Here is a 22,918-nt window from a genome sequence, read left to right as displayed (position 1 = left end):
CAGTCCTTTTGACTGATATGTAACTGTACACTGTTGTTATGTTAAAACCTCTTTTTCAATTCAGATCTATAAAACAGCATCCATTTATACTTGGATAAAAGCGGCTGCCAAATAAATAATAATAATAATAATAATCATAATAATAATAATAATAATAAATTATACATTTTGTAGAACTCAAAATTGATATATCCTACTTTTTGCACAACGGATGTCTGATTAAGCAAATTATCCTTTTAAAATCAGTCCTGCTTCCTGACGAGAAGTGAAAAGGGCATGTATCTCGAGTCACCATTTTAAAATACAACTGTGATTTAATGTTTTTTTTTTGGTTTTTTTGGGTTTTTTTTTAAATGGTCACGTAAAAGTTTTACTGACCTTTCTGAATTTTAGCTCAACAAAGTAAAAAGAGCTGATTATTCTCCAACCACAAAATGCAAACTTCAGCCAGACCTGTCAAATAAGCAATGCCCCCTTACCTTTCAGAATGGATTCTTCCTTCCTGAATCCTGATTGGTACTCCAACTCATAGCTTTTTTTCTGGAATCCCGGTACGCATTCCACATCTTCCGCAACAGCAACTAGAAGAACCTGAAAAAAATGTATATATCATCATCATCATCTTCAGCCTTTTTCAATCCACTGCTGGATGACAGCCTCCCCAAGATTCTTCCACAAAAGCCTGTCTGCTGCGTCCCTCATCCACGTTGCTCTGGAGTGTGTCCTATATATATATATATATAAGCCAGGGTTGGAACGTGAAACAAGCAATGTGATTGGTTGAGCAAGGTTCCAGCTGTCCGTATATTGGATGGATACGGACAGTTTGAGCCTTGTCACATATTCTAAATCACTGCGCTGCCTCACAGAATTTAAAGCATCGGACGGTAGCCATCTTGCTTTTACAGTTACAGATGTACAGCTGTAACTATGAAACTGAGTGACCAATTACCTGCAAAAAATCCCAAAGTAGTAACCAGACATGCCGATTTGGATAAAGAACAATTAAATGATCTGGAAGATAGCAAATAATAATAATAAAAAAATAAAAAAATAAAATCGCTGTCTTTAGACACAGTCACCCCAACTTTGTCAATTAAAATAATGTATTTTAGTGGTTTGTAAACGCTACAGAAAAACACAAAAAGACACTTCTGCACATTATCCACCCCTCTCAGACACATACCTTGAAATTTTACTGAAATCCGAGACGTCATTGTATTTATTTTTATTCCTCCCATCTGTAATGCTCAGTGTCAGTGACAGAGAAAATAAAATAACTCTGTGCCGTCTCAACTCCGCCCCCTGGTGTATCTTTTCATTGGCAATGTCCACAATATCAAAAATACAAATGTACTTTCTTTTGCATATTCCAATAAAATGTATTAAATTTACTTAACTTACTGTGTAGTTATAAGTTATAAATGGGACTACTTTATTGGCGTAAGGATATTTAATAAAAAAAGAATAATTTGTTGCCCTAACATGATTTATGTTTTTTTTTTCTTCAAATCCACTGTTTGACCTGGATTATAAATGCAGTAAGGCCCTTCAAGGTGTCCGTATACGTTGAATATACAGACTTCTCGGGGGTTGGAGGCACTCGAGCCTCACAGCGCCCCGAGGCGTCTGTATATATTCTAAGTATACAGACGGTCTGTAGGCCTTATTGCATATATATATATATATATATATATATATATATATATATATATATATATATATATATATTAGTAAGACAGCAGGGAGGGGGTTAATATCCTCCTTGCCTAAAAGCATGACTTAATTGTTTATTGTTTAATTGTTATATTATTAATTATCCCCTGCACATGGCAAACATTGTAAATTAGAGCCAGGCGCAGGGTATTTAAAGAAAGCAGCCAGTCTTTTCTGGGCTGCTGTGTGAAGAGCCTGACTGTGCGTCGTTAAAAGGAATGCAAAAAAAAAGGTACTGTGCGTACGATTTGGCTAAACTATGTGTTTTTTTTGTAAGTATGGGGAAACAGTTTAGCTGTCCCATGTCAGACAAGGTGTTCCTGAAGTTTAGTTAGCACTCCAAAGTGGAGCGAGGTTTTTGTTTACATTTGTTTATTTTTGTGTTTGTGTATAAAAATAAAAGAGAATTAGTGCAACCACGCTGTAAAAATTCAATTTCTGTGTCCTGGGTCATTTTTAAAGGGTCAACGAACAACCGTGAGTGGTGGCCGTTTTACTATATATATATATATATATATATATACAGCTCTGGAAAAAATTAAGAGACCACTGCAAAATTATCAATTTCTCTGGTTTTACTATTTATAGGTATGTGTTTGGGTAAAACGAAAATAATAACAACAATCACCTAAACTGTTTCTCACTGGCACATACATTATGGGACCCTTATGGAAAGAGATTTGGAGATTTGAAGCACTTGAAGCATTTCAAACAGCTCAGTGCAAAGTGCTTAGGCTCAATTATACTAATTATGTAAACCCATCTAACACTACAGCTAATATGTGGTGTCTAAAGCAGTGAAGTTTGCCAGGCAATTACCAACTAGACTGGAGCCCATTCCCAACAATCTTTGTATCCATTAGGATAGCCAGTGAATACTCCAGATCAGTACAGGACTTGAAATTAACTTTTCCATGGCTAGTGGATGGAAAAATCCACCGGCCACACATACATTTTACCGGCTAACATCGTTCGGGGGGGCGACGACGACAGAAGAAAATGCAAAAACAAAAAACATTTATGAGCAGTCTCAACAGGGTCTGAAACAATCTGCCTCATGAGTGAAGATATAGCTTCTGAGATGTGTTGGGCATCTGCCCTCTCCGCAGACTGCATGCACACAAACTGCACAGCCATCAGCCCTTTCTGGCAGAATCATACATATACCAGCTCCTCTTTTATGACAGCGCTATCGTTGAACCATCTGACATCACTGACAGGAACTTTGCACCTTTTATTTTCTCTTGCAGCTGCCTTCTTTCTACCTCAGCAGTGTAGTGCATAAATATTCTTGCTTGTTTGACATTCCTAGATTTAGCCCAGTCTGTTCATTAACCCTATATTAAAAATAACAAAAATAATAATCCAAAAAATGCTATTTCTATTGTCACACTTTCTGACTGAGGAGCTGCTAAGCATTAACTTACTATGTTTTTTTCAAGTTTTAAAACAAGTCAGTTCAAGATACAATTGATTCCAATAAATTTACTAAAATTAATCTTAAATACCAAATAAGAGTTTACTTTATTTAATGTGGTTGCATTGTAGTTTACTAGCAATCATTTGAATCCCTTTTTCAGAGTTTGTAGCACGCAAAATATTATTATTATTATTATTATTATTATTATTATTATTATTATTATTATTATTATTATTGGACGTGCTATGCTATATTTAAAAAAAAATCTTGCAGCACAATAATAATAATAATAATAATAATAATAATAATAATAATAATAATAATAATAATAATAATAATAACGTGTTGGACCTGGGGCACTTCGTAATATACAAAGTGTTTAAAACAGCAGTCACTGTATTAAAATTAAAACTTCACCAGTTACACTTTCAGTGAGGTTAAAATACTCACAAGTTGATTGCATTTGTTCAGCAATTGATACCCAAAAATTGAGGATCCATAGATGTGCAAAGCTGGTGGAGACTTACCCAAAAGACACATAGCTGTAATTGCTGCCAAAGGTGCTTCTATCAAGTAATGACAGGGGGGTGAATACTAATGCAACCAACAAATGTCTTTTTTTTGTTTCATTAATTTTTGTGTCACAATAAAAAATATTTTCCACCTTCAAAGTGTTAAGTATGTTGTGTAAATCAAATGGTAAAAATCCCAATTAAGTCCATTTTAATTCCAGGTTGTAGCACTACAAAATGTGGAAAAGTCCAAAGGGGTGAATACTTATGCAAGGCACTGTACAGCCTATAAACATTACCATGCCATATAAACTATAAAGACAGTGACAGACACTAATAGCTTACATGACTATTATTTCTAGCATACATTTAAATGAACCATTTTTGTGCATTTTTGATTTCACTCTTTTAAATTGCCTTCCAGGCTTAACTCACGACATTTATTTCAAAGGGAAATTGTGATTTTGAGATCTGACCCTAAAATAATGTAAAAATCAAACTTGGATCCCATGCACCCCTGCATTGAACGGGGTTGGCAACTTGTCCATACACAGACACGCATGTCCGTGGCAACAGTTATCAGTGTCCGTGGCAGTGAATACGTTTAACACACACGCATGTAATTGTATATCACTCATGCTCCACAGCCCCATTATATCCAGTGCACCAATACATATACACCAACAATAACACACTCTAATTACAACATAAAACACAATCTAAACACAGGGGCAGGTCACCCTGCCTCAGGCTGGTATCTTAAATTAGACATGGCAATAGCCCCACAACCCCAAGGTCCCACCACAGCTGTACAATGCAACCAGTTAGCAGTAATTATTATTATTATTATTATTTATTTCTTAGCAGATGCCCTTATCCAGGGTGACTTACAATTGTTACAAGATATCACATTATACATTATTTCACATTATACAGATATCACATTATTTTTTACATACAATTACCCATTTATACAGTTGGGTTTTTACTGGAGCAATCTAGGTAAAGTACCTTGCTCAAGGGTACAACAGCAGTGTCCCCCACTGGGGATTGAACCCACAACCCTCCGGTCAAGAGTCCAGAGCCCTAACCACTACTCCACACTGCTGCCCCAGTAATGAGAAGCAGAATTCACTGACACACTCAGGGCTGGCGTCAGAGTGTGTGCAAGGGATGCAACTGCAGCAGGGGCCAGCCTTTGGGGGGGGGCCCAGCCCCGAGCCCATTTCTTTTTTTTTCTGAGCCCACTTTAATGACTAGACATACAAAATATATAGGTGCCATCTACTCTACTGGGATTAGAAAAACAAAACAAAACAGCAGCAAGGTAGTATTGGCGGACTGTCAATCAAAGCACACATTCGCAAATCACAGTTGACAGATCATAAGTGCGCTTTCCATCCATTTATCAAGCAAGTTTATAAGTTACTTGGCAAAATTGCTACAAAAATAGTAGCGACATAAGGGTGAAAATTGTTTTCCATCCACTGCAAATTCTAGCGAGTCAAAGGGAATTCCCCATGACGTTTCGTGATGTCATAGCCTAATTTGCATGTTTCACTAAGTTTTTAGGTTATTCACAAGAAATATACTCGCTAGATGATTTTTCCATACATTTTTTTTTTTACTCACTCGCTAGTCTAGTGAGTATATTAAACCGAGTTAAGCTCTTAAAAAAAATAAATAAAAAATTAATGAACCTTGGCCCTGTATCACATATGAGGTTTACAAAACTAACAATAAAATGTACATCCCGTATGGGAGAACGGTATGTTGCGGATGCAACCCTGGTTCCCTGAAAGAGAAAATAACCATCAAGGTATGAGATATTGCCGTCAGGCAGTAGGGATTGGCTGAGCTTTATAGCAAAGCTGCCGATAGGCCTCTGCGGGAGCTGCCGTGTAAGCCCGCCCCCCTGGGAGCTTACTATACGCAGCGCGCAGAGACACATTTCCTCTTTTGCTCTTCAGGCCGAGAAGGCTTCCGGAGCGACCTCACGGCTTGATGGTTATTTTCTCTTTCAGGGAACTGGGGTTGCATCCGCAACCTATCGTTCCCTTTCAAGTCGAAAATAACCATCAAGGTATGGGAACAGTTTACCCAAGCCATCACGAGGGAGGATTCTCGGCAGTAGGACAGACTTAGGCAATACATCTACGCATATGCGGAGCCGCGCCTCAGCGTCTATGCTCGCAATGACACCTGTCGTAAGGTGGAATAGTCAACACCATATTGTCAACCACTCTATATGCCCGCATCCTGAGGTGTCAGAGTGTAGCACAGATGCTCCAAATAATGGAGCAGAGGAATCCAGTACATTCAACCGGTAAAACCTTGTAAAAGTATGCGGTGTAGCCCAACTGGCTGCAGCGCAAATGTCAGACACCGGCACCCCTCTAAAGAGGGCCCAGGATGTCGCCATACCCCTAGTGGAATGCGCCTTCAACTGCCCTGGTGGAGGAAGGCCTGCAGATTCATACGCTAATTTAGTAGCATCCACTATCCAATGGGAAAGGCGTTGTTTAGACAATGGCTGACCCAAAGTCCTAGAACCATAGCATATGAACAACTGTTCTGTTCGCCTCACAGTCGTTGTACGGTCCATATAACACCTCAATGCCCGCACGGGGCAGAGCATGTGTAACCGTTCTTCCTCTGGGGAAGAAAAAGGAGGAGGATGGAACGCCATCAACTCGACTGGTTGGTTCATATGAAACGGGGATATGGAAGGCCGGATTTGGACAGATGGAGACTTTAAAACCGTCTCCTGCGAAACGAGTACATGACGAATGCACTGATAGTGCATGTAACTCGCTCACGCGTTTGGCTGATACAACTGATAGCAAAAACCGGGTTTTCATAGACACAAGCTTCATATCCACACTGTGGAGAGGCTCGAACGGTGCCTTGGTAAGGGCTTCTAGCACCACGTCAAGCGCCATGATGGTAAACTGGTCGTCCTAGGAGGTCGCAAGCGTCTTGCGCCTTTTAGGAATTGAGATGCCAGAAAACGACAACCTGGTGATAAACCGTCAATGCGCACATGGCAAGCCAATGTAGAAGGAGATTTCCCTTCATCCAACAGTAGAAACTGTAGAAACTGTAATATTACTGCCATAGGGCAGGATATTGGGTCATTGCCCTCAGCCAGACACCAATCTTGAAACAACTGCCATTTGTACGTATATTGTGACCTAGTAGAGGGCGCTCTAGCACTCTGAATGGTCGAAATCACCGCCGTCGAGAGCCCTAAGGCTGACAGGCGCTCCCACTCAGGGGCCAAGCCCATAGATGCATGAGCTTGGGGTTCGGGTGCCATAGCCCTCCTTGGGCTTGGGACAATAGGTCCGCTCGCAGGGGGAGCTCCCTCGGGTGACCGTGCAGCAACTGCACCAGACTCTGGAACCATATTCTCCGAGGCCACCGAGGAGCGATCAGAATCACTGTCGCTTGCTCTACGCTGACCTTCTCTAAGAAGGCGGGGAGCATCGGAATCGGTTGAAACACATTTAGGAGCCCTGGCGGCAATGCGTGACCCAGTGCATCGACTCCTAGGGGGCTGTCGAGGTCCTTCACTGAGAACCATAAGAGGGCCTCCTCTGGATAGGAGATCCGCTGCGTAATTGACTCTGCCCAGTAGGTGAACTGCACGCAGAGAGGTTAAACGCGGTTGTGCCCATAGCAACATCTGTGTTACCATCCGGTGAAGGCCGGGGGACCTGGCGGTTGATATACGCCACAACTGTGGTGTTGTCTGACCGCACTAACACGTGCTTGCCTAAAAGCACTGGCAAGAAGTGCAGAAGGGCGAGGTCCACCGCTCTGAGTTCCAGAGCATTGATGTGGGCTGACCTCCAGGGTCCTGACCATACTCCACAGGTCCCTGTCCCGTTCCAGACTGCTCCCCAACCTTGGTTGGAAGCATCAGTCGTGATGACCTCCCTAAGGGAGATGGGACCCAAGCGTACGCCCTGGTGGATGTTCGACGGAACTTTCCACCAGCGTAGCGCTTCCCAGCAGGTTCGGGATACCCTCAACCTGCGGTGTTTGTCTCTCCGCGGATGCAATGCGAAGGCATTGAACCAGGCCTGCAGAGGTCTCTGGTGTAGTAAGCCCAAAAGAAGGGCTTGCGAGGTGGTTACCATCATCCCCAGCATACGCTGACACAGCTCCATGCTGACTGTTTTTCTCAACCTGAATAGAGAGAGACACCGCTCCATCGAGTCAACTCTTTGTGTCGACAGGGTCGCTTCCATGGACACTGAGTCCAGATGCAGACCCAAGAATTCGGTCTGTTGGCTCGGCATGAGGCGGCTCTTTTCTGAATTGACCTTCAGACCTAGCCGCTGAAGATGGTCTGTAACCATCACTGTGTGCTGTGCCAACTGCTCCTTCGACTGCGCGCAGACAAGCCAGTCATCCAGATAGTTCAGCAGTCGTACGCCTCGAGCCCGCAGAGGAGCTAGAATGGCATCTATACATTTCGAAAAGGTTCGAGGAGCTAGTGACAGGCTGAATGGAAGGGCACAAAACTTGTATACTCTGCTCTGAAATGATACTTCCTGTGACCCGGGCAGAGGGGAACGTTAAAGTACGCATCTGTCAGGTCCACGGTGGTGAACCAGTCGCCTTGTCGGACTGACTGGATAATGTGCCTGTGCGTAAGCATCCTGAATGATAACAACCGCAGGTATTTGTTCAGTACTCACAGATCTAAAATAGGACGGAGCCCGTCGTCCTTCTTGGGCACCAGGAAGTATTTGGAATAGAACCCCTGGTCGATCAGAGCAGGGTCTACTTGTTGAATGGCACGCTTCCTGAGCAATGCCTGTATTTCCACATTCAGAGCTCAGGACTGAACCGAGTCCTTCACTGCAGTTACCCACACTCCCCGAAAGGGGGGGGGGGTTTAACCGGAACTGAAGGGTGTACCCGGTGAGTATAGTTTTGTGCACCCAGATGTCGTCGGTGCAATGTTGCCAGAACTGGAGCTGTGGATCAGTATAGGGGTGAGTTAACAGCTGCCTGGAGTTCTCCAGGGCTGTTTTGGCTGCGCTCGTTCGTGAGGGGCCTGGCCAAAGCCACGAGGGCGTGGCCTGCCACCTCCTCTAGGGTGCTTCGGTCTTACAAATGGAGGCTGGCCACGCGCTGCTGTACTTGAGGGAGAGGTCTTAGTGCCCCCTGGGCACGGCTGGTGCTGCGGTGGTGTTCTACACCACTGGTGCTCCTGTGGACGTCTGGGCAGCAGTGTGGAGTAGTGGTTAGGGCTCTGGACTCTTGACCGGAGGGTCGTGGGTTCAATCCCTGGTAGGGGACACTGCTGCTGTACCCTTGAGCAAGGTACTTTACCTAGATTGCTCCAGTAAAAAACCCAACTGTATAAATGGGTAATTGTATGTAAAAATAATGTGATATCTTGTAACAATTGTAAGTCGCCCTGGATAAGGTCGTCTGCTAAGAAATAAATAATAATAATAATAATAATAATAATAATAATAATAATAATAGGCTGAAAGGGCTTATGTGGCCACATCTTTGCCATCTGCTGTGATGCCTCCTGGGCTTTAGCAGAACACTGCAGCATCTCCTCAACCGCTGGGCCAAACATGCGCCTCGGCGTAATAGGAGCATCCAGTAATGGGGCCTTATCAGGCTCCTGCACTCTTGCCTGCGAGAGCCAGAGCTGCCTTCTGGCCACCACCAGAGACGCAATGCTCCTGCCCTGAGCCCGTGCATTCAGCTGGGCAAGCTTCACCAGCAACTGATTGACTGTCCCCAATTCAGCTCTGAGGGCCACGGATGGGCACTCAGGCAGGTCCTTAATGAGCGCTGCCTGGTAGACAGTGAGCAGGCTGGCTACATTAGATAGCCTGACCGCCTCTGTAGCCACAGAGTACCCCTTTTTGAGGTGTACCTCTGTGATCCTGCATTGCTTGTTGGGACATGCCGGGTCCTTTGTCAGCCCTGACAGCGTTGGCGTCTTCACCAACGCGGTGAACGCAGCGTCCACCGGTGGGAAGGATGCCAACCCAGCTTCCGTTGCCCCCTGCATGTTAAAGGCTGAAGCCTTGCGAGATGTCGCCAGGGCAGAGGCTGGAGTCCCCCAGGTGGATTGCACCTCCTTTATGAAATTAGGGAATGCCGGGAGCGTCCTTGATTGAAGGGGCTGAGCTGAGGGTGACTCAAATAGAGAGCGCCGCGGTTGCTCCACCCCCAGGTGGCGGGTTGCTCTCTCAACCAATGACCACATAGGGTCATTGGTATCCATTAGCTCTGGCTCAGAGGGCTGGGAGGTTAGCTCTGCCTCTGCACTGTCCTCCTCCAACAGAGGCTCCCCGTTAGATGCGTCCCTAGAGACAGCATTAACGTCCCATTCCTGCAGTTGAGGCACAGGGACCGGTATTGGCTGTGGAAGAGCCACCGGCTGGCTAGTGGGCCCGGGCAGCTGGTGTGAGACCGGGGGCGCCACATTCGCCAAGGACATCAAGAGGGACTGCTGGCCCATCATGACCTCCATAAACTTGTCTCCATAAGAGACATCTTGGAGGTCAGTTCCGCCACACCTGATCGGTCCCTGTATCGCCTGTCTCGGCAAGGGGAGCGGGACTGTCCCTTCCGGCGTGGTGACCTTGAGCGCGATCTGGACTCCCGACGGGAGCGTTCCCTGCGAGGGGAGGGATCTCGCACAGCAGGACTGCGATGCAAAATATGTCTTGTCCGCTAAGGCAGATGCGGCGTGCTCTGGGCCCAGGCACGCCACACAATCCTCGTGTGGGTCACTCACAGGCAACTTCACCTGGCAGTGGTGAAAAGACATGATTATGCCCTGAGCGTCGAGCGCAGAGCGTCGAACGTCGAGGTGCGTGTAGCGTTGATGCACCAGGCACCAAGCGTCGACAGCTGAAACGACAAACTTCAAAGCCTCGAGGTGCGTGCGTCGAGCGCCACGCACCGAGCACCAACACGCCGAGCGTCGAGCGTCCAAGCATCAAGCACCGAGCGTCGAGCGCTGAGCACCGAAGGTGCGTGCGTCGAGCGCCGAGCACCGAGCGTCTAGCACTGAGCGTCGAGCGCCGTGCATCGAGCCGAAGCCGAAGGTGCGTGCGCACCAAGTCCCCAAGCGCGGACGGGCTAAGCACCAAGCGCTGAAGCGCTGCACAAAGTGCCGAAGCGCTGCACCAAGCACCGAAGCGCTGACACCAAAAATGCCGGATCGCTGAGCGCCGGAGCGCTGAGCACCGGAGCGCTGAGCACCGGAGCGCGAGTACTGAGCGTAGAACGCTAGCACAGACGCCTAGGCGTCAGCTGACCCACAGAGCGGAGACGCTATGTGCTGGTACAGTGTCTGGGTTGCTGTGCAATACCTACTTGTTGGTGCTGGGGATTTGTTGTTTGTGGTCGTCTTCCTCTGTATAGTGAATTTTTTTTTAATATTCTTAGGTTTCCGAATAATCCTTTTAAAAGAAATCAATGGAGAATCGCTATCCGTCGACAGGCTTCTGACAAAAAAACCTCTGGGAACCGACAAAAGACAGTGTTTTGTGCAGCAAGCATTTCAAAGATGTGTTTGACAGAACTGGATAAACAGTTCAACTGAGGGATCATGCTGTACCCACAGAATCTGACTTAACAGGAACTAAGAATGTAGGTTTTGTTTTAATTTATAATATAGCCTCTGTGCTGAAAATGACGCCTCTAGACTGTCTATAGCTAATGCATCTGAGTATTGTTTGCTTGGAGTCAGGTTTTTATGTTTTGATCCCATCTAGAGTTTGCAGCAGAAGTCATGAAGAGTTCTCAAGCAGAGAGACTGAAGTCACAGTAAAAGTGATTTATGTCTGACAAAGTAAAATAATAACAGGTAATGAAGATGACAAGTACGACAATGCGCATTTTTCATTTAATATAACTGGAAAATCCGATTTACACTTAATCGGATAATGATACAGTAATTTCAATGACAGCGTTTCAGTTTTTTTTATTTAACAATCAAAACAAATACGTTTTTGTAAATCAATATTTTTACGTAATATTTGTAGTTATATTACTATACAACAATTAAACATGTATTTTGTACCTCTGCTTCTGTCTGTTGCCTATAGGGAATGTACTTCCGTCCCTAGGCAATATGGCCGTCAGTTTGCATACTGCCACTCAGAGAGCTTGTATGGGCATTCTGCGCAGATTCTGTGCAGAATCTGACCAATTTAGCCAATGATCTTCTAAGAATCGGTCCGATTCCGCACAGAATCTGCACAGAATTATATCCTTGAACGCGTCCACTATCTGTGTGACAGATTGTCTATCTGGAGGTGGGACACAGATCGAGCACTCTGGCAATAGGTCAGTGTCAAGGTCATGTGATTGCTCTGCTGGGAGATGTGATACTAAAGGCGTAATTTTGTGAGCCTGAACAGACCGAACAGAACTAGACAACCTGATTTAGCAAAACCGTTCCACCTTCCTATCGTGGAACGTGTTCTGCTTGTTCGGTCAAACAGCCCGGTCTGCGTGAGGAGCAGTTCCACACGGTGAAACATGGTGGAGCCCCGCAGGTACAGCCTATGGCCAAAAGTTTTGCATCACATACATTTTTTGGGCGGAGACATAATAATAACAATAATTTTTTTTTTTTAAAAATAGATTAACATAATTTTAATGTTTTATTTAACATCGTGTAATCAATTAAAGAAACCACAGAACGATATCGCAAAAGTCTACCGGAAGCCATACAGTAGTATTTAAGGCATGTTGGATTTCGAAATGTCGCAGTTTTCAAATTGTCAGTTTTTTGTTTAGTATGTAAAACTACAAAGCGGTATGTAATTCAGTATGTTAACGTAGCATTATCCAACAGGCTTCATTTGACTGAATCAAAATTATTATATACAGAGATGCAAAATGTTGCCATAGCTGTAATAGATAAATTGCAACTGTACTAATAGATAACTTACAACTGTACATGCAATACTGGCAATAAACGTAGCCTCAATTTACGATGGTCTGTACTGTATAGCGAGATGTTCACCACCACCACCCCCCCCCCCCAACAAAAAAGTTCCATCAATAAGGTTTTCATATTTTTTATTTAATTAGTAGTCCCGTGCTAAACCGGACATGTCTGAGTTTTCCGGTTTAAAAAAAAAAAGGTTTTGTAATAAATTTGTACAGTACAGGCCTATACAGTAGTAAAATAAAATGAATACCTGTAGCGAAATGTTAAATCTTGTTAAGAGATTTAAGATTTAGTTAAATATTTAGCTAAATGTTAAACCTTGTAACTAGATTTATAAATGTTATTGGAATGTACACATTTAAAAAAATATTTATTTATTTTCACAACATTTATAAATCTGGGGAAAAGATTTAAGTTTTTTTACACATGGCACCCCATGGTTTGGTACTCCCTGAACCATACCCGGTGAGTCTACGTGGTGATGTTGAGACGACGGAGAATGGCCAGCTTCACCAGGTCGTAATTGGTGGCGTCCGTGTCGCTCAATGCCTGGTATGCTGCCTGACCCTCCCCAATCAGGCAGGGTCCCAGCTGGCTCGCCCAGAACTCCCGCGGCCATGACACGGTGGTGGCTAGCCGCTCAAATGCGATCAGGTACGTCTCTTCTGGGTCATCCTCCACCGTCATCTTCAGCGCTCGAGCTTTCTGGGCCGTCATTGTGGGTGCTGCTGTAGGGTGTGGTGTTAGTGCCATCCCTACCTTTTCAAGGAGCGCAATGTATCGCTCCTCTCTCCTACTCTCCTCTGCCTCCTGTCTGCTATCCAGCGCCTCCAGCAGCTCTGCCAGTGTGTTGCGGTCCATAATCCCGTGTGGCAAAGTGGTTAACAGTGTGTAGGTGCAGGTGATCAATAAATAGACAGACAATTATAATCGAGGTGCAATGTTGTTTAATGGTTGTATTTTGTAATCTAAATGCCTGATAGCTAGCAACAGTAAATAATAACAATGTCAATAGGAAACAATACAATAGTGTGTTTTGCTTATCTGTAATCCGCAGGTTGGCCCTCGAAATAACAGTCCCATTTTAATTCACCCACACGTACCACATACACAAACACAAACACCGGTCCACAGTGCGTGCTCTAGTGCTCATGGAGAAAATACAGTACTTTTGTGCAAACAAAGTGCAGTGTTGTTCAGGTTTGTGCTGGCTCCTGGATCGTGTTTAGCCATCAAAAAATCACAAACAGTATTATTTTGACACGACAACAAACAAAACAAAACACTCACGATTTTCTCCACACAAAACACAGGTTCTTCCAGGTTGTTCTCTAACCAAAACAAAGGAAAAGATTGTGTTGCTCCGTCCCCTACTTATACCATCACTCATGACCCCTTGGTAAACGATTGCAGCCGCTCCTCCAATCCGCGGCTGCCACATCATTTCCCTTCTGGGTCGATGAGTTAATGTACCGAAGCTCTGCCCCTTTTCTAAATGACTGACTTCCTTTTAACCCTAGGAATGAAGTGTCAGGCCAAGCAGTCCAGGGTACTCTGTTCCCGTTACTTAGCACCCTCACAAGTCGGGAGGGAGATTTACCACCAAGAATCATTGTCTTTCTGTCACAATGGGACACAATATTTTGGGCATGTGCATTTCAGGAACGCATGAACAGAAAAACGAGCGCGACCTCTGGATTGTGCTTCTTTCCACGAATGCATTCAATCATTCTTGTGTCATCTGGGACCAGTGATAACCCTTGATTACATTTTTTTTTAGATTTTCTTTTTTGTAGTCTTTTCCTTCCGTTTTTGACATCCAGATGTATGTTTCTTTTTATTTAGAGGTTCCAGAGGTTCAGCAGGTTTCATTTTTGATGATTTTAAATTGTATAATTATAATAGGTGTTTAGGCATTATGCAGTGGCGACTGGTGGTCAAGTAAAATGGGGAGGCAGAAAAAAAAGCAGAGGTCTTGGGGTCCCCTTAAGCCACCAGCAGCAGACGAATCTTATTATTACGTTCTGACACTTTCATATCTTATTTATTTATTTTTTTTAACTTGGTCATCGTCAATGGTTTTTACCCCAGTTTTCTCCCCAATTTGGAATGCCCAGTTATTGTTTTTGTATCCCGGTTCACCGCTGCAACACCCCGGCGACTCAGGAAACGGAGGCTGAAACATGCGTCCTCCGAAACGTGTTCCTGCCAATCCGTCATTTTTCGCACTGCGGATCCACAGTGAAGCCACCAGACCTATAGTGCCGGAGGACAACACAGATCTGAATGGCTCCACTGCAGACCCCCTATCAGCCACAGAGGTCACCGGTGCGCGGTGAACCGTGGACTCCCCTGCCGACCTAATCCCTCCCTACCCGGGTGGCGCTCGGCCAAGTGTGCGTCGCCCCCTAGGAACCCCCTGTCACGGTCGGCAATGACGTAGCCTGGATTCGAACCTGCGATCTCCAGGCTATAGGGCGCATCCTGCACTCCACGCAGCGTGCCTTTACTGGATGTGCCACTCGGAAGCCCGTTTTCATATCTTCTTAACGTTTTGCCCCAATTCAAAGCTGTTTAATGCATTTTCTCCACCAGCCAGCAGAAAAAACAAAACAGTAGCCCACCATAATTTTTTCTAATACTTAACTGTTCCACACTGCCAACGTATGTTTAAAATACATTAATATAGCATTTAGATTTCAAGACCACGTCACTTTAACATACTTTGCATAAAACATTTTCTAAACAAAGTTGTTAAAGCAGGTGAAAGTCAGACAAAAATCAAGCACACCCTATCGACTTAATTTGTTAAACTTAATAAATGGCCAAGAAGATAATTAGATACCGTTCTGCACATACAAAATGTATCTATGTAATATAAAAGAAGCAATTCAGACAAACTTTAGTTCACGAGCAAGGTACATTACTCAGCTGTATCTTGAAGCAAAGGTGGCCGATGGAAAACCTCCCAAAAGTAATTTAAAAAAACAGTAATTTTAATTATAACTAGAGTGAGCAACTTTAAGGCTTCCAAGCAGTTATATGAGTAGTCTGTCAGCCTACCTAAGAGTAGATCCTGTAGCTGCCACAGCGCTCAAAAAAAAGTCTGCTTTTTATTCTCCATGAATAACTATGCGATCTTTACAGTTACAATGCTATTTCATAGAGCAAGCGCTTCTGAACAGTTTTGTCTATACATTTCATTACCAAACATAACTAGTTAAATGAAAGATACGGCCCCAAAGTCGCCCCCCATCTTTTAAATGGGTTACACGTGCGGGTTTGTTGGAACAGATTCAGGATTTGTGACTGTGTTTGACCACAGTTGAGTTGTAAAAATATCTATATAACGATTTTTAAGCGAACTGTATTCGTGTTGCTTGTAAAGCTGATGTATTATGCATTTAATTGTTTCGCTTTTCGTGGTTTAAATGCATACTGCAGTTTTTTCTTCACGTGGATGCAGCTGCAACAGTTATTAAAAAAATGTTCTTAGTTTACAGTATGTGTCTTTCTACAATGTACTGTGTGTACATGTGAATGAATATCATCCTTTCTATTGTAATTAAGTTACATGAGTTAGTAAAACTGTTTTTTTTTTTTTTTTTTAACTTTTTTGGCTTCTGTTCAGCTATGACAGCGTTTTAAAAAAAAAAATGTGATTACAGAACATTTGTGTACAGCCCGAGAAGACGGTAATTTTTTTCAAATGCTTTGTGTGTATCAGTATTGCCTGCATGTGCACGAGGTTATATTAAATAAACAAACAGCATTACGGCTAAGAAGCTGGTAAGCTCGAATTATACTAAAATGTCCACTTTTTGGGGGGGATTCTCCATGAATAACTATGCGATCTTTACAGTTACAACAATATTTTATAGAGCAAGCGACTGTGAAGCGTTCTGTCTATAGATTTGATTACCAAAAATAAATATTTAAATGTAAGATATGGCCCCAAAGTCGCCCCCCCCCCTTCTCACATGTATCTTTTAAATGGATTACACATGCAGTTTAGTTTCAACAGATTCAGGATTTGCGACTGTATTTGACCACAGTTCAGTCGTAAAAATAATTTCAGTCGTAAAAATAAATGTGACTTGTAAAGCTGATGTTTTATGCATTTCATCGTTTCAATTGTGTTGGTTTATAAAGCATTGTGCAGTTTTTTGTTTTTTTTCACGTGGATACAGCTGCAACAGTTCTTAAAAAAATGTTTTCTTAGTTTACAGTATGTGTCTGTATACTGTACTATGTGTACGTCTAAATATAATCCTTTCCACTGTAATTAATGTTTTTTAAGTTACACCAGTTAGTGAAACTGATCTGCTAGACACCAGGAAAAAATGGCTGCTTTTAAAAATATTTTTTCCAAGACTGTACTCACGTTTCCATGTTAACAGCTGCCCCTAGTGGTGGGAATGTGTTATTTCAGGGTAAGATTTGGGCAAACTGGCATGTCACCCGTCATGTTTGTTGATGTAGGAACTTTTCCTGACTACATTTTTTAGAGGACTGTACAAAGATAACGTATAACCAAGATTCACATCAATCGGGCAAAGGGCTCATAAGGAGTTGTTGTTTAAGCATTTTACGCAAAATCCAACATAGCTGCCACACCATGTGACCGATCAATTTTTCCTTAAGCAGAATCAATCGTGGGCATGAGCGCACTATGTACACATTTTTTGACAGCTGTGCTATTTTACCGTTCATGAGAACAAGTCTTTTGAAAATTGCACAAAAAATGTCATTAAATCTAAGATGGCTGCCACACCATGTGACCTAAGGCCACCATATTGACCATGGCACAACATTCCATAGTCCTCTACATCCGTGTCAAATTTCGTGCATTTTGGTGCAGCATAGGCAGTTTTATAGCCAGTTGCATATGTTGATGATGTCATGCAGCGTGGACGCCATGATTTTCACAGTAGCAACGTAACAGATGACCATACTGAGATGTTTTATTCCAATTTTTGTTTCAATCGGATAAGCGGTTTCAGAGAAGAAGATGTTTGAATTTTGATAATTTCATATTTTTATGTCATTAATCGATGTGGTTGCCAAACCACATAACCAAGCAGCTTCATATTAACAACAGTTAATCATGGACTATCCCTCAACATGTACATCAATTTTCAGAACTCTGCAGTAAGCGGTTTCTGATACATAAGCGTTTTAACAAATTCCGCAAAATCCAATATGGCTGCCAAACCATGTGACTTGCGCAAGTTTGGACACCAGACCTGTTATCTGCACATAGCCACCTACCTACACACCCGATTTCATAAGCCTGCGATGAGGTCTCGGAAGAAATAATAATAATAATAATAATAATAATAATAATAATAATAATAATAATAATCCTAACAGAAACAATAGGCTTCCCCAGCCGACGGCTTGGAAGCCTAATTAAAAACATGTATTGTCATTTTGCGTACCTTATGAGTTGATCTAGGTTTATAAAAAAAAAAAAAAACCTTCCCGCTGCTCCCAGTGTCGTCTGTGTGACAAATAGTTTTTTTTTCAGTAAAGAACAACAAAAAAACAGTTTTAAACACGTACACTAACCTGCCACAGAAGTTTAAGTTTAATGATCCTCTGCCACTTCAAATGGTGTAGTACTCTGCTGGGCAATATTATGAAGAACAAATTAAGCTATTACTATCTTCACACACTTTTCTGGGGAATATTGTAGAGCACCACAAGATTTGTATAGTGCCCTGAAGCGCATTTTGAGGTGACCTATGCACCTTTCAATGACCTGCCTAGCTTTGCAGTGGTCAGTGTTGTATTTCTCTTCTGCTCTTGAAGTACATGTGGTTACCAATGTTAGAAGATAAGGAAGAAGAGGATATCTACTGTCTACCAACAACCAGCCATTAGTGTGTGTAGAAACTCCACTAAGAATACGCGTGACACATTTAAGGCACATTTTTACTTTGTTACTTGCAAGCAGACAAGTGATTGACAGCAGTGACATAGATGGTATGACTGGTCAAACGTCACAGGGCAGCTCAGAGAGTGCAGACACTCACAGGGCTAGTAGCTTCGATACAATTCACGGTGGATCTCAGTCTGCAAATATGCTAGACCAGCGATATTCAGACCGCGGCTCGCAAGCTGTAAGTGGCTCTTTAACGTAGCACCTGCAGCTCTTCGGTAGATACATTTTTTGTAAACTCCCATACTCCCAACAAGTTACACTTGGATCTAGAAAAGGAAGTGAGAAAAATTCAACTTTCTACTATAGCTAGGAGGGCTACTGATATTTCAGAGAACATTGAAATTGTGTTGAAAGAGAAATTGTCAGCGGCTAGCATTGCAATGGATGAAAGCCTGGATATTAACGGTATCCCTCAGTTGCTGATATTTGTCAGAGCAACTTCCCGGGAACTCGATGTGACAGAAGACATGTTGGCTATGGTACCGTTGCAAAATGGTACAAAAGGAGAGGACATAAAACTGCTATGGATGTCCTGAAAAAGTTTGAAGTGGCACCGGAGAAAATTACAGCCATCACAACAGACGGAGCGCCAGCTATGCTAGGTAGGAGAATCGGTGCTGTTTCTTTGCTTAAAGAAGAGCTGAAGTCTGAAAAATCAATGTATGGAATTCTGTCCTACCACTGCATTATACACCAACAAGCATTGTTTGCAAAATTCACTTTTCTTTGCAATGCAATGAAAGACGTTATTGAGTTGGTTAATTTTATCAGGCCAAAGCTAGGAACCATCAGCAGTTCAAGATTCTGTGTGAAGAATTTGATACACAGTACAGTGATTTAGTTCTGCACACTGAAGGTGGCTTTCTCGCGGACGCATGCTCGCCAATGTTTTGGATTTGATCGAACCACTCAAGGTCTTCATTACTGGATGTGGTGAAACTTCCCGATTTCAATTCATGGATGACACTGACTGGTTGCTGTGTCTTGTGTTTCTGTGCGACATTACATAGTACTTAAACGAGTTAAACCTGAAGTTGCAAGGTAAGAATAAAACTGTGTACGAGTTACACTCTGCTGTCACAATTTTTTCTTGCAAACTTCAAGAACTGCACAGCAATGCTAGGAGCGGTAAATACAAGCTTTCTCATGTCCAAAGCATCATTGAGAAAAATCCTGATGCTGTTGTAAATCAAGAAGTCTTCTGTGAAGTGCTGAATAAACTGTCTGAAAACTATGCTGAAAGATTTTAAGATTTCAAGATTTTAAGAAGTGTGAGAAATTGTTGCTTCTGGTGATCATTCCATTCCTCCTGGAAGTAGATGAAGTGGAGGACATTTTCTCAAGAATGCCTGATTCAGCTGACCTGCTAATGGAGTTTGTAGAGTTGAAAAGCTCTGATGAATTGCAACGAGGATTTCGGCAAAATAACAGAGACTACATCCGCATATCGCAAATTGGCAAGGTGGTTTATTTCGATGTTTCCATCAACTTACAGATGTGAAGCATCTTTCTATGCACTCGCTCAGATTATCAGTGCAATCGACTCAGTTTTCGTACACAAAAGAATGCTTTCGAATTGCAGTGACCACTATAGAACCCTACTTCTTAGCGCTTGCTTCCAAGAAGGAGGGCCGTGTATCTAACTGACAGCCATACAGGTAAGAATGAGAGCTTTCATATTTTTATAACATAAAGCAGTAATGTGCATATGTACTTGCAGTTTGTTAGGAGAAACACCACAAAGACGGTGAATTAAAATATTTTACCCAGTTGGACTGTGCATTTCACTAAGAGAGAGAGAGAGAGAGAGAGAGAGAGAGAGAGAGAGAGAGAGAGAGAGAGAGAGAGAGAGAGAGAGAGAGAGAGAGAGAGAGAGAGAGAGAGAGAGAGAGAGAGAGAGATCATATACAAACAAAATAAATACACTGTTTTATTACCCGGAATGGGCAGTTAAAGGTCGGTTCGGTGGGTTTTCTCAATAGTGTTATGAGGTCCTCACTTAGTTGTATTGTGTGTATCATTTTCATACTCTGTGCAGCTTCGGAACCCCGTGTTCCGGGCAGTTTTGTCTATACAGCTGTTTATGCACGGAATGGGAAAATAAAGGTCGGTTCGGTGGGTTTTCTCAATAGTGTTATGATGTCCTCACTTAGTTGTATTGTGTGTATAATTTTCGTTGTCTTTGAACGGAACCCAGTGTTCCAGGAGGTTTTTGGTGATAAAAAGAGGGTTCTGGCCCGGAACGGGTTAATGACAGCGCATTACTAATCGGTTCTGATTGTTATAATATTCTCCTCACGTGTGTGTAACTTTCTATGCTGTTTTTTTTTAAAGCAATTGAATTCATTATAATACCGTTCCGGGCCGTTCCTGCTCGTTCCGGCTTTTACCCCATCCCTCCTACGTAGGACTTTTTTTTCTAATAGCTAGGAGATTTTTTTTTGTATTTCTTTTTTTTTCATTGCCACTAGGACGCTTCCTTACGTAAAAAAGCATTTTTAAACGGCAATAATTTCTTCATCCGATACCGTGTCAAAATTCCTATGAGCCGAAGCTCTCTGTTTTTGTATATATTGCTGTCTATACCTTAACACTGCATGCATTACAGCAGCCATGTTTCTGAAAAATCAAAAAAGGAAATTACGGTGAGCTCTACCTCACCTGTCATATTTTTATACACCACCTAAATTGGTATCGATAGAATACGACAATACGACCAGTTAATGTGTGCGACGTTATATAGAAACGCTACTTCCAGCGTATATTCTGCTCACAACATCATACTTGCCCGATATGCTATTGTAATTGCATATAGAAACGAACTCCAGATTTTATAAATCAATAAAGCCATACTTTGACCATGCGCAGTTACTGAACAGTAAACAAATACTAAAATATAGACGGTTATTTGCTAAACCTTCAGTCAGCCAATCCAGCCAATCATACCAACCACTATGAAATGACCTGTTGGTAGCAATTTCAATTTTTGCTTGTGCTCTCCCTTCAGATTATATTTTACGTTTTTTAGTGTAATCTAACCGATCAGCCGATCAACTGCTTTATCCTCCATTTTACATTTAACGCCTGCACAAGACATGCACCAAAATAAAACAATAACAAAATATATTGTGTTTCTTACCTCTAATGTGATGCAAAGCGAAATGACGCAATTTCAATCAACACTCATAAATTAACGTATACTCATTGGATTACATAGTGCTTCAGCAGGGGGTGGAGGTTGTGGGTGGTTCCTCCAATTAAAACCCGTGCTCAGATCACGGGATCTGCTACTGCTGTCTTTCAGGTAGACAGGATTTAGCAATCGGAGGCATTGCCTCCTTTGATAAAAAAAATAAAATAAAATAAAAAAAACCTCTGGGCTCCTCCAATTAAAACCCATGCTCAGATCACACGATCTACTGCTTCTACTGTGTTTAATGAGAAATAAGATGCATCCCAAACAGCACTCTTGCTCACTCGTTACCTTCCCTTGAGGGGTGGAAGTACTATGTTTGCCATCATAAGGGTTGTCCCAATTCCTTAGGGAACGAGTGAAGGGAGCTTTATGTGCCCTTCACTGCACCCTTCGACTGAGTGTACAAAACAGTTGACTTCTGTGTTAGTGTTTTGTGCTGAAGTCACAGGACTCTGTGTTAACAGCAGAAACAAGTGGGAACAATTTGCAAATATGGCAGACGTGGCTGCACATAAATATAATGTAAATGTAGTTAGCTTGGAAATTGTAGATATTGTTAAATTATTTAACAAGCAAATTATTTGTGAAATGTATGTTGTATTGAGTCGCTTAGCGCGAAAAATTAATCTTTTTTAAATCTATGATCACGATTTAAATATATGATTAGAAAGAAAGCGAAAAACCTTTTTAGTACATATCGATTGCTGGAATTAATTATCTATCAATTAATTAATTAACTAGATAGGTAGCTACAAAACTAGGAGATGATATAAGCGAGCAATATATTTCAAAATTATTATTATTATTATTATTTTTTACAAAATACAGGGACAGAGGAAGAGACCCTAAAACTGATCCAGCTGCGTGTGGCAAACGATGTCCTCTTCACAGGGAAAAGAAACACTGCGAAGCTGGGCTGGGAGTGACATTTGAAACTGTTATGTAGCTTGCACACTTTTATCATTTCCATTATATGTTTTTGCAGTGATTGTGATGGGTTGCTATTGTTCTTGTAATAGTAGTTAATAAAGCCATGTTGTTTTGTACACGCATGCGCCTTTGTAACTAGGGAGAACATAAGAAACAATAAAGATGCGTTAGCATTGGATAGCACAGACTCGCTCTCTTTCCTTTTATGACCACAACTTTTATGGCCTGACTGGAAGCAACG

The 22,918-nt window shown here is 42.4% G+C and overlaps 1 protein-coding gene across 2 annotated transcripts in view; it reads right to left on the bottom strand.

Moving 5' to 3' along the window:
- Nucleotides 1-22,918, bottom strand: part of LOC117424173 (cadherin-13-like) — a 581,895-nt gene that overhangs the window by 452,218 nt on the left and 106,759 nt on the right. For both annotated transcript variants that reach the window (XM_058992546.1, XM_058992547.1), the window contains exon 2: nucleotides 480-591. In XM_058992546.1, coding sequence (XP_058848529.1) covers nucleotides 480-591 — 112 coding nt within the window. The remainder of the gene's footprint in view (nucleotides 1-479; nucleotides 592-22,918) is intronic.

The sequence above is a fragment of the Acipenser ruthenus genome, chromosome 19 (genome assembly GCF_902713425.1).
Source record: "Acipenser ruthenus chromosome 19, fAciRut3.2 maternal haplotype, whole genome shotgun sequence".
NCBI classification, from domain to species: Eukaryota; Metazoa; Chordata; class Actinopteri; order Acipenseriformes; family Acipenseridae; genus Acipenser; species Acipenser ruthenus.
Note: the sequence above shows the minus strand (reverse complement) of the source record. Positions and strands in the feature narration are given on the sequence as shown.